Source organism: Molothrus aeneus, chromosome 2 (genome assembly GCF_037042795.1).
Source record: "Molothrus aeneus isolate 106 chromosome 2, BPBGC_Maene_1.0, whole genome shotgun sequence".
Classification (NCBI taxonomy): Eukaryota; Metazoa; Chordata; class Aves; order Passeriformes; family Icteridae; genus Molothrus; species Molothrus aeneus.
In genome coordinates, this window is record NC_089647.1 from 29843485 (window position 1) to 29856349 (window position 12865).

The 12865-nt window shown below is 40.7% G+C and overlaps 1 protein-coding gene across 1 annotated transcript in view; it reads right to left on the minus strand.

The window, feature by feature from the left end:
• The window catches only part of LOC136571689 (ovostatin-like), a 29273-nt gene extending 20690 nt beyond the window's left edge, over positions 1-8583 (minus strand). Inside the window, exons 1-11 of the mRNA XM_066572280.1 lie at positions 8519-8583; positions 6755-6938; positions 5946-6102; positions 5156-5208; positions 4654-4674; positions 3721-3889; positions 2991-3075; positions 2160-2277; positions 1428-1548; positions 1103-1212; positions 93-251 (exon numbers count right to left, since the gene is read on the minus strand). Coding sequence (XP_066428377.1) covers positions 93-251; positions 1103-1212; positions 1428-1548; positions 2160-2277; positions 2991-3075; positions 3721-3889; positions 4654-4674; positions 5156-5208; positions 5946-6102; positions 6755-6938; positions 8519-8583 — 1242 coding nt within the window. The remainder of the gene's footprint in view (positions 1-92; positions 252-1102; positions 1213-1427; positions 1549-2159; positions 2278-2990; positions 3076-3720; positions 3890-4653; positions 4675-5155; positions 5209-5945; positions 6103-6754; positions 6939-8518) is intronic.
• Positions 8584-12865: the final 4282 nt, after the last annotated feature.

The window sequence follows — 12865 nt, forward strand, 5'->3', positions numbered from 1 at the left end:
TGAGTTTCACAGAGTTTGCAGGTGTTCCTTCTAAACCCTTTCTCCCATGAAGTATTTATTCATGAATTAGATTGTAGCCTGTGTTTACTTACTGTCAGCTTCAAACTGGGATCGAAGAAGTTGGATGTGTCAAGAGAAAAAGCAGCAATGCCGTTTTTGTCCGTGGTATAGTTGGCCAGATAATCTCCATTGAGCTCCAGCAGGACAGTACTGTTGGCAACAGGCTCACCCTTCATGCTTGTCACAGTGATCTGAACACAACAAATACCCAAGAGATTCAGAAAAAAACAAAGAACAACAACAAGAAAAGAAAAGCTCTGTTTACTAGAGGATGGTCACTTAAACACTGAGGGCTGTTGCAGGGAGTAGAAATCAAGAGTGAAATCTATTGAAGAGGCACATGCTGCGCAATATTTTGAGGGAGCAGGAATTCTGTGACAGGAAATCTCCCATCAGTGGGAAATTCCCATCAGTGCAGAATAAGCTATGTGTCACAAAGGGAGGAGGAATATTTATTGGAGAACATTGATTAACACACCTAAAACAACGAGATGACTTCATGGCCACCGGCAAACTGTGGAGCTCAGTAGCACCTTTTAACTCCTACATGTCTGTACACACCCACAGTCTCCACTGCCCGTCAGGATGATGCTTTACAGGTCATCATCCTTTTTGTGCCTGGTTTATCCTGCATGTGTAGGTTGCTAAGAAGTAGGAATGTGCTCCAACATCTGTACTGCTGTAAGTAAACATCCCTGGGATTGTGTGATGCAACACAGGGTGAATGCTACCTTTAGTTTAGGCATAACTGTGTCTGAAGAATTTCTTGAGGACTCCTCTTCCCCACTCATATCACCTTCCACTTACTCACTTTTTAGGCATCCTCTGACTATGGCAGAAAAGAGACCCTGACCTGCCAGGTGTGATACAATTCTCTTTTTTTCTCTAGGAGTATCAAGAGAACTATACAGACACTGTTATGCAGCATTATCTTGAGAAGCTGACAGCACATTCAGGTGACAGCCATAAATGGGACATCACAGAGATCATCATGCTGGACCTCAAGGAGTTTGGGTCTAAATGTATCCTCTCATGTACCTACCTCACCATGGTAAGGAATTCCCCTCTTGTAATAGGAATCCATATTCCTGAACAGCACTTGGTCATTGCCTTGGTTGACTGAAACATAGTCATAGGCCTTCATCTGGATACCTGTGAGACACACCCAGCACAAAGGAGAGGAAACAGAAATCAGACACAGGCAGAAAGCTGTTCCTTTTGCTAAGCTCTATGGAGTGGTCATGCTCTGGAGGGAGAGCCACACAAAGAAAACCATAATTGCTGCCTGTTTGCCACACAGATGGTGATCCAGGGGATTCCTCTCAGGAAGCTTTAATCAGTTACTCCCAACGCCCACTTGGTGTTACCTGTCCCATTTTCAGTGACGATGCTTTCTATGTTGAGGCTGGCATACATCGTGGCATAGCTGCGGTACAGCTGGAATTTTTTGATGGAGATGACAGTGTTGAGGCAGCCATCCTTTCCCAGCTGAAATTGCAGCACAAAGGGGAAAACCCATTTTTCTCAAGCCTTGCAAAATTGCTCCTCATTATGTTTATTGCATCTCTGAAGAGCTCCCTGCCTACCTTACATTTCTTGCTCCCCAGCTCCCATCCCACATGACTATTTCAATATTATTTACTCTAGCACCTGGAAACTTCTCTCCTTACCCCCTCTAGTTTTCTCTATGCTCATGCTCCTTCTTAAACCCATCTTGCATACTGCGTTTGCTCTGTGACCACAGCACATTAAGTCTGAGGTAGTGGACAAATTATTCATCCTTTTAACATTAAGTGTCCTCAAAGACTCCCAGCAGAGTTCTGCTGATTAGATTTGGTAAGAACACAGCTCCAGTGTTTCAGAAATTATTACAAATTTACAGTTTCATAAGCTTCCCTCCTTCCTATTTATTCTTTCTGAGGGAAAAATCAGTCTTTTAGTGAGGTTCTTTCAGCATTGCCTATGAGATAGAGAGAAAAACCACACTACTGAGATTGTCTCTCTGGTGTTCCCTTGGAAATTAACAAAGCCACTGAATACTGTGCTACATGCTGGGTAGTAAAGCTGACAAGGAAGAAAAGACTTGTGATGTATCATACCAGTCCAGTAACAGCTTCACAGGTTTTTTTCCAGTTTTGTGCACACAGTGGACTATAAAAGCGCTGCTGACACACATTAATTTGGGCCTTCCCTTGCACTGGCTGGCCATAAGTGTACCTAGGAGAGGAAGGAACATGAGAATTCAATCATGTGGATTTAGCATGAGACCTGCAAAAGTTGCAGAGCAATGCAGACTCTAAATCCCTCCGCAGTATCCAGAGCACAGACAGAAAAGCAGTTGGGAATAGCAAACAGTCAGCCCTAGCAGAATTCCCTTCTACTATTTTTAGGCTGTTTCTGCCATTTTGTTAAAAAAACCCTGCTTCACCATAGTTTTGGTGCAATCATTCTTTAAGGTCTGAAGCTGGAAGGCAGTGCTGGACTCAGGATATCATTCCCTGCATCTTTTTCTCATTGGTACCTTTCTTATACAAGGCAGAGCATACTGACCTATTCATCCTTTTAGTTCCTGGCACCCTGCACTTTGGCAGGACCACAGCCAGCAATTTTAATGATAGACACTCATTTTTTGTAATAAAACACAACAGCTAGCAAGTAGGAAGTGCTTCATTTGGACACACACAAACTCTCCTGGTTTTAATTTTGCTATGTAGCAAGATAAGAATCATAGACTCATAGGAGAAGAATATCATGGGAGAAGAATATAATGACATTAATTATATTTTATATCATGAAAGTCATAGCTAAAGAATTGCTCTAAGCCATATTCTGAGCCAGCAGCAGGATCTTTGCTTTCCAGCAGAGCACACCATCCAATGCCTATACCCTTTGTTGTACAAAATTGTGCTGTCTTCAGCTCTAATACTTACGAAGCACAAACGTTCACCCTGACTTCTTCATCAAAGAAAGAAATCGTCTTTGGCCCAGTGGTTGTCACTTCAAATTTTGGCAGCACTGAGAATGTAATGTGAATATGACTGATCAGCAATTGCATGCCAAACACAGGGGGGTGTGTGTGTGTGGGTGCAAGACAGTAAAAAAAAAACAAAACAGTTGGCAAAGACATTTTCACCAACAAGGGAGAGGAAATGGATCAAAGAAGAACCTAACTAGGAACTGGCTATAGTATATGACAATAGAAAAAATAATCTTCCGTGGCAAGATGAGTAACTTCTGTAAAATTAAATAATAATCATACTAATAACTATAACAGTCACAGCAAATCTCATGGTAAATCACTTTAATCTCCTTTCTTAAAGAAAAATGAGTAATGCCAATGTCTCAAACTAGTTAAACCCTGGAGTACAAAAGTTATTACGCAACCCAGTTGTACTATAGGAGAAAGGCAACAGATTAAGTGAAATAACAAAATCAAATATATTGCTGACACCACCTCTCTTCAACTTATCTTTTATCCCAGGTCCCATCGCTGGGAAAGGCCTGTTTCTCATGCACCAGTCCACCCAGCTCTCCCCACGTCTTTCTTTTCCAGGCATGATGTGGAGAATTCAAAGAACTTAAACTCCGCATTAGTAGCTTTTATCTGACTATGGCACAGCCTCACTGCTAGCACAGGGTAGTTTATGAGCCTTTGCTTACCATATTCCTCCACTCTGAAGGACTGGTACTCTTTTTCACCTGACTTTGTCTCCACAGTAATTTGGTAGGACCCCAGAATAGGCTCTGGGATTAGTGGAAAAGAGAGCTGGACGATTCCGTGCTTTGATGTCACCTCCAGCCACTGGAAGATCTTGTTTTGCTCTGGATCCTGGAAGAAAGAGATGTAGCAAAACCTTTATCACCATTTCTTGCCTTCTTTCAAGGCTTGTCTTCAGACATATTGGCTAAATGAGTCACAGGCTAGGAGTGCTTTGGGGCTGATGATGTGTGCTCTGACTTTCCATCTCTGCTTGTGGATTTAACAAAACTAAGTCTATGTTTAACTGGGAATTAGCTACACTGACAGATGGCCTCAGATCATTCAGAAACAGTTCCTGACTGGGACATAGGTCGTGTATGGGAGACAGACTGCCCTTATAGAACACTTGTAACATAAATCTTTCTGACTCAGCTGCCTTTGTAAAGCAGGAACATTATGCTGGCCTCTCTCAGAAAATGCTTGGAGATGCAGTGATGTGAAAAGTGGTAGAAGATGATTCATTGTTAGCCCATCCCCATGAGAACATGGCCTTTCAGAAAGTCACCATTCTTATGCCTATGTATGAGAAGGAGGCTGTTTAACCAGTTATTTGCTGTACTCCTCCCAAGGTGAGCCTGGACAGAGCACTCCTCTTTGAGCTCTAATGAAGGGCAGAGCAGCAACCCCACACTGCCTCTGACTAACAGCTCCAGTTGTGCTGATTTCTTCTCCTCTGCTGCTGGTAGAGGATATTGCCACTGTTCAACCTCAAATCCATTGGCTTCAAATGGTGTGCTCTGGATGAGTCTCCTTCAGCTCTTGAATCTATAGGAAATGATGAAGCACAGTCTTCCCAAAGGAGTTTGTGTTTAATTCCATGTTGTATCTCTTACCTCAATGATGATTCTGGGATACTGGAGGAGGAAATAAAGGGAGAGAAAAAAATTATTAAAACTATAATGTAACAGTGGAGGTTGATAAACACTAGAACATCAGGAAAACTGTGAACAGCTTTTTCTGGATAGAGAAGACTGGGCCAGGGAAACAATTTACAGCACATGTCTGCAATTAAAATTTTAAGAGGATAACCTGTTTGTGAATTTTTTCTGCAAAAATTTTCAGTCTTTTTCTATGTATCTGAGACTACAAAATCTGTGTGCTGTGAGAGATTTCCACAAGTGCTTTCAGAGCCTTGCCCTCTACAAAGGCAGGGAAATGATGGAGTGCGAAGGTAAGGAGTTACAGCAAATATACAAAATACAAAAAATACAAAATATAAATAACATCAGGAAGCCTATCCCAGGCCCTTCTTATTTGATATCGAAGTGAGAGAGTCTCAGTCAAGAGGTACCTCACAAGGGTACCTGAAAAGTTTTGACTGTCACTCTCACTTACCGTCTCCTGAACAGGTCTGAACTGGGTGTCCAAAGTGACCACACGAAACATCACTGAAAAAAAAACAGGACAAAAAAGGATTACAGAATCATCAAGGTTGAAAGAAACCTCAAGGACTGTCTAGGCCAGCCATCAACCTGGCACCAAGTGTCAGATCTCCAAGTGTCACATCTCCAAGTGTCACATGCAGATGCCTCTATCATTTAGTTTATTAGCAGTGATAAATAATTTTCAATACTCAGCTTTGACCAGGCCTTTTTTGAAAACTAAAGAGTGCCCAGAGAACATAAAAGGATTATCTTAGCCAGTGAAAAAAGAAAACTAAAATAAATGTCAGCTGAAATGTCTTCAATTATTACCCACTCGGATTAAAGTATAATTATGTTAAAGAGATAGCTAACTCCACCACAGCTAGTAGTGTCATTTAAGCATTGTGATGGAATTAGCACTTTGAAATAGATCAACAGTCAAGGAGAAGGGGTTGTGACAGGAACTGAGGTGCTTGTTTCATTTTTATATTAACTCCAAACGTAACGTATTATTTTCTGTATTTTTAATACTTTTATGTATTAAATAATTTTTATATGACTCTGCTCAAGTAAACCTGACATACAAACACATGAATTCTACTATTTTGTTGCACTGTTGTGAATTGGTTCTGTTTTTCACTAACTTTGATATTTCAAACTAAAATGAAATTCTTATTCCACAAGAGTAAGTTTCTGTCATCCTTGACCCACCCTTTCCCTCAATTTCTCACTATTGTAGCTGACTCAATCACTTCATCCACCTGTTTGTCCTGGCTTGTAGAGGGGTTTGTCCGTCTGGACGAAGACAGCACCATCCACATTCTGAATTGCCACTGATCTTCTCTCAGCTAAGTCAACTGTGGCACCTTTGGCTGAGAAGGAAATGAATGCCAGGGCATCAGAAGTAGCAGGAGGAACCTGGAGAGGAGCAAAACCCCAGAGGAAAAGTAGTAAATAAGACATGCTGAGGTTCCCTGATGCCCAGGGTTTTAGAGTCGGATACTGTCAGTTGAGTCATAAACAGCTTATGGAAAGTCATGAGAAGCCCCACCTTTGTCAGTGAGATAATTTCTGGGAATTTCTGCTGTGGAAGGCCTGTAATCTGTCATCAGGTAATAAAATTTGAAGCTGTGTTCTGTCCTCTGCATTTTCCTGCTTACATGCAGGTTGCCACACCTTTAACTCTGAAGTGTTTTCTCCTGATGCATTCTGGAAGACCTCACCTTGGGACATTTTTTCTTGTGTGTCCAGATCTTGCAGAGTCAGGAAAGGGAACAGCTGGGATCTATATGGGACCTATCATCTTGCTTGATATTTCAACAGTTCCATAAAGAGCAAGTGTGATAACAATCTAAAGCTTTGCTCTATTCACTCTGGGAATGGAGACTGGAAGTCTTTCTCTAGCTCCTTTCTACAATCCATGGGTTTTTTTTTCTCTTGTTTTGTCAGCTTTTCCAACAGTTTATCTTATTTTAAACTTTGTTTTCTTTCCCTCACTGACAAGGAGAGTTGCAATCAGAATTATTTCCAGCTACTACACCCTCTTCAGTAGCTTCCAAAGAGAAAATACCTTGAACTCGCCACACTTGAAGAAGTCATTCTCTGTCACGGGCTCCTCAAAGAGAGTCCTCTGGACAGTGCCATATTCCAGGACAACGCTCAGGGACACGGGCTCGCTGAGGCTGTGTAGCTGCACACAAGCCGTCTGTGGAGCGTCGCTCCGCACGACCGATGGGACCAGCAGCACATACTGGCTGTAAGACCAACAGAAAGTTCAGTCATGCAGGAAAGGCAGGGCAAACAGCAGAGGAAAATACCACACAAGTGCCATAGGTGTGAAGGAAGACATGATCCAAAGCTTGCCTAAACCAATGGAAGGATTTAATTTCTTTCAATGGATTTTAAATAATATGCTAAGGAAGTACAAATGTCAACTTTTTAACCTCTCACAATTCTTTCTGAGCTGAGGGACTGGCATCATTCTGTGCAGCGCCTTACCCAGCATGATACTGCACCTCTCCTTTCCAGGTATTAGCACAGCTCCAATTACTGAAGTGGCTAAAACACGGCTGCATTTGTCTTCCCATGACCTAGGTGTGCACTTAAACCTCTGCAGCCTCCCCTATGGAGGAGAGATATTTAGCTTCTTCTTGGGACCAATGACAAAAATACTAGTAAAGGGTTGCAACGATCTTTAAATTTCTTATTCTCTGGATATCTCTTGGAGAGGAACTGACATAAGTCAATCCACTTAATACACAAGAAGTGATCTTGCTTTTCCATTTTAGCAGAAAATTCCAGGGAACACTCAATCTAATCTGCATGCTCAGTTCTGTTTCCATGTTCCTGTTTCCATGCTTCTCTCTGTCTTGTTTTCTTTGTTTCTTTCTTCCATTGAACTTTTTTATTTATACTTTTTCTCTATATAATTAGAGCAGCCTTCCTTCCCTGGAATACTCCTCTGAAAAACATTCCTCCATATTTGCTCTGTTTGTCTAAAACTCTGTTGCTGTCCAGCAGTTTGCTGCCCAAACTACTCTTTCCAAATAACCTATGACAGAATTCACAAGCTGGTTTTGTAGCACAACATGAATCACACAATTTTTCTTTCTAATCTGATCCTTTCCCTTTTTTGCTCCCACGGCTTTGCCAGGTCATATTGCCTTTATTTTCATTTTTACTTGCCTAGTTCAGGCTGCATGAAATTCAAAGCCCAAAATTAAAAGTATTAATATTAACAGTGTATTAATGTATTAGCTTCCTCATAAACAGTGGAGGAAGCTAAGCTGTCTTTCTTAGTGTTTTCCTTTAGAATTTTTGAGAAAAGGGTTTAAGCTATAATGTTGGTATATTTTTGAATACTGTGGCTGAAATCTTCTGTTTGTATAAAGCCATGGACACTGACAGTGCTAATATGAATATTATTGTACTGGGTTTGCTGTTCAGCATGGTTTCAGTCCCAGCCACTGCCTGGCCTCTGGCACCTCCCCATACACCATGCTCTCTCTGTGCTGCTGATGTATATCAATCCTAATTATTAGTATTACTTGTTAGTCTAGTCCTGAGTCTCCTTGCCACTTTACCCACACACATCACACTTCAGCTACTCAAGTTCCAGGTTTCTGTCATTCACACTAGATTTTCACAGCAGTTTCATGATGGAGAGCACCATTCCAAACCATCCTTCAATGTCATCTACTTCCAAGTCAACACATTTAAGGATCTATGTCTCAAATATCCTGTTTATCATATAGCAGTGTCCCAGAAGAAATAAGCTGTTGGGAAGTACAATAAAATATGTTATCATATAGACACAGAATGTGTGACCACTTACGTTTCAGAAGACACTACGGGAAACCAGTTCAAGGACAGAATACAGAGAAGAATCCTTGACCACATGTCTGTGTGTGAGGAGAGACTGATCTCAAGCTGACAGCCTGTCCTGGTTTTTAAATGGGCCTGAAATGGTGCTCCTCCTCCACGGCTTCAATCACAGTCTAACAAAATATATTAACATAAAATTTGCATATGTTCCATTTCCTCACTACTGTCTGTTCTCACACTCCTTGAACTCCCAAACAATTGCTTTGGAAGCTCTCATATTTCACATACCTCCGTGAGGTATTGCAAGCCAAACCGGTTCCTGCCTATATGATTGTTTCATTGAAGCTCACCTCTTTGATTAGCATGTCATTGGCTGAAGATTCCTTAATGCTTCAACTTGTTAGTATTTGCCAGTACTTAAGTATTTCCTTATTCTGCAATGGTGCCCTGTAGATACATCATACAACAGAAATAATCATGTCTGCATGGGAGCCAGGATGGGTAAAAATACACCAATACAGCTACAGCTGCAGTCAGAATGTCACTACAGCAAACTCCTAATGATAATCTGGATTTCTTACTGTAGACACTAACAGCTGGCAAGGAATGATGCTGGCTAATGATCTACCATTTTTGCCAGTGGTCAGGACAAGTATATTTCTAGGGAAAGGAATCTGATAGCATTACTGCATTTGTTCACTCATCTGTCTGTCAGTCTACTTTTTCCCCCTCATCCCTGCTCCCCCCATTAAACAACTTGTTAGTCTGTTGGTGAATTTCAGTAACTCTGAGAAGATGTTTCAGAGTAATTAATATATAGAATCACGAAATAAGTTAGATAGGAAGGAACTTCCTGACATTATGAGCTCAAATCTCTCATTTTAAGCATGGCTAGCTTCAAAGAGGTCATATTTTGAGTATTTGGAGGAATGGAGAGTCCACATCATCTCCGGACATCTGCTCCCATCTCTGGACATCTGCTCCCATGCTTAACTATCCATGCTGTGAACACTTCTTTTCCTTAAATCAGAATTTCCCAAATTCTGTGTCCTGTGGCACATTTTTTCTTGCCCTTTCACTGTGCACCTCCAGGAGGAATCTGACTCTTTCTTCTCTATAATCCCACTTTACATTGTGGAAGACTGAAATTATGTCCCCACATAACCTTTGTTTCTCCAGGCTGAATTAAATTCAACTGTTTCCTTCTGTAGGCTTGTCCCAGTCCCTGAGCATCCCAGTGACCTTCCACTGGACTCCTTCAGTCTGCCAGTGCCTTTCTTGTATTGGCTGCAGAACTTCATTGTGGTCTCCCAACCACTGAACAGAGGGGCAGAACCAATTTCCCTGACGTGTTGGCTAAACTCTTGATAATACTACCAAGGAAACAAAATAATCTTTAGTAATTGGGGATTGGATTCATACCCTTACACAGGAAATGGAAAAAAGAGCCAATCTGAAACAAAGTAAGGTAGGCCAAACCACAACAGTCTCTAACTGCAGCCCTGGGGAAGTAACAGGACATTTCCTTTCTACTTTGTTTTCTTAACCAAGCAGATAATGAATGGGAAGAGGAAGCTGAGTATACTCCAGGAGTAATTAGGAACACTGAAAAGAGCTGGGGGCGCTGAAAAAGGTATTGAGCAATGCAGAGAGGGCATGAAGTTATTTCAGGTAAAGAATATGAGGAGGAAATGAGGACTGCTATAGTAAAGTGGTGTAGAAATTGATGTGTGCCTGTTAAAGGCCTGATTCTACCAATTTCAGCTTTAATGGTAAAATATGTCCTTTCAACCCTCTAGCTAATGATTCAGTCACATTTATTTATTATTAAATAATAAATTTAATAAGAAACTAAATTGTTCTTCCCATCAGCATAGCTGATGTTTAAAACTACCTGTGCCTAACCAGGTTACTTACTCATCATTCCTAAAACTATTTTGATAACCAAGTTGGGACACAAAGGGAACTGCCCCAGATGTTTCTGGAGCTATGGGAGCTATTCCCACTCTGTTACTAGTGAGAAATATGACACAAAGCTTCTGAGAATGATGTGGCCTCACAGTGACAATGCTGAGTGGCAGGTGTGTGGCGTGCAAAGAAGGCAGTCACGTTGCTGAAAGAAGCTGCTTGCATCAGTTGAAATGATGTCAGAAGACAGTTAACATTATGTTATGGATATTTGCAGCTTTGAAGTGCCTCAGACCCCATCTCTTACTTTAAACAGGTGCTAAGTAACAGGCAAAAAGAATTGAGGAGGGAGGAGGAAATAGCAAACAACCCCAGGATGCTGGTGTAAATTGCTTCAGAAGCTCACTCTTTATTTAAGTGCAGTGTGCCTTTAGCAGGATGGTAAGAGGGCTTTTTTGTTAACAACCAAACATGGAAAAGAAAAAGATAAAAGAGTTCGAAAAATAGAAACTCTGGAAGAATCTATGTTCAGGACAATTGAAAAGCACATGTTTCTCTGGAAACAAGATATTGAATTCATTACTTCAGTGAAATTACTGATTCCAGAGGACCTCTTTGTATTGTAGCAATGTTGTGATAAGAGCACATCAGTACCAAGACAGGCATAATTCTTAAGATCACGGTGCAAGGAGGAAACTAATCCAGGTGTCTTTGATAGGAAGGGAAAAAGAAGAAATTTTCAGTTGTATGATTAAGAAACTAGGAGCCAGAGAGGATTAATCTAGAAGCACAGAGATCAGGATTTAATACAGAGAGATAATGAAGCTCACACTAAGCAGCAGTTACAAGACACACAGAAAGATCCTTACACACAGAAAGATCCTTGATACCAGAAATCTTAAACCAGTCTGTGGACCTGCTTTGTATTGGCATAAGGAAAGATGTAACTGGATATCATAGTTTGGCTAGAAATTTGATTAAATGAGGAACAGTGTCAACTTCAGGACCAAAGAAATGCAAATACAAATGTATGCTTTACTTTCAAAGTAGAGTCATGTCACATGCCTTTTGGGCAGCAGAAAATCAGCATGTCTTCAAATCACTCCATCCAGACTTCAGAAAGTTACTGCATTAGCCCTCTGTTATTAAGCAATTTTATATACACACACTTCCCCCCACTTCGTTCTTTCTCTAGATGAGTCAAAGTGATGATTTCAGTTGCATTGAAAATGTGTTTTTCACAATTTCATTTTCTTTCAAATAAAGTTGAATTTGCCAATCCATTTTTTCAGACTAAATGCACTTGCCTTCTTTTCTCTTTCCAGCTGGGCACACATACAGGCCAGAGCAATGTGACTTTTTTCATCCAAAGCTGAATCCACTCATTTTCTGTGAGTATTTCAGTGTTTAGCATGTACACTGCTCTAACAGAGCATTCTGTGAGGCTGTGACTAGTCACACACAATATCCCAATTAGCTTCTCTAGGCCATGTCAAATACTCCTACACTGTCCCAAAACACCCACCCTACCTGTAGGTGCAGAATCTAGGCACTAGATACAGTCACAAATTAGAAAATAAAGCAGTTGAACAATATCCACCTGGCATGCAGAATGCTGCATAGTCTGAATGTGGAGCTGAGAGATTCAAATTCTTGGTCAATAGGGATCTAAGTCATGCCTGTTTTCTTTTTTGTCAGAGAATCAGCAGGAAGTTAATGAGAAATATGAGCAGGTTTTAGCAGTGAGGCCTTGGATTTTCCAGAAGACTGAGTAATATATAATTACTTATTTCTGCTCTATGGCTTCACTTTATATTTGCATAACACTGCACAGCAAGGACTGTAAGTACTTTCTAAGTCATTACTTCACCTGAGATGACGTACAGACAATCCACCACACCTCACACATTACAATACCTGTTTTATTGTCTGATTTCTTTACCTGAAAGAGGTGGATATGGGATCAGAGCCCCAGCTTCCATTTGACTTAGGAAAACACTCTCACAACAGTCCCATGCTACTTACTAGACTGGGATTTTCTCAGGAAATTATAATCTGATATATGATTTCCCACAACACATTCATCAAATCCTCTGTGATGAAACATCTTGTTTTAAAAAGCCAATATATCTCTGAAAAGTGTTGTGCATGTCCTAAAGTTTACATACTTTGGATAAATTTTCCCATACAGCCTCCTATTTTTTCAAGGCACATCCTTTTCTGCAAGCTTTTAGGTTTGCAAGTGAAAGTATTTCTCAGAATGCTTGTTGGCAAGAGGCCACGGTGTGGTTGGTAGAGTATTCTGTATAATTTCATGTTGAATGGATGGAACATTTTTCTGATACTGCTGATTTTCTGTAGTAGTAAGGATCAGGTAATTGTAACACTGTTCTATTGAGAAGAGCAAACCATAAACTATTGAGTACCTGAAAGGTCTTTTTTACAGACA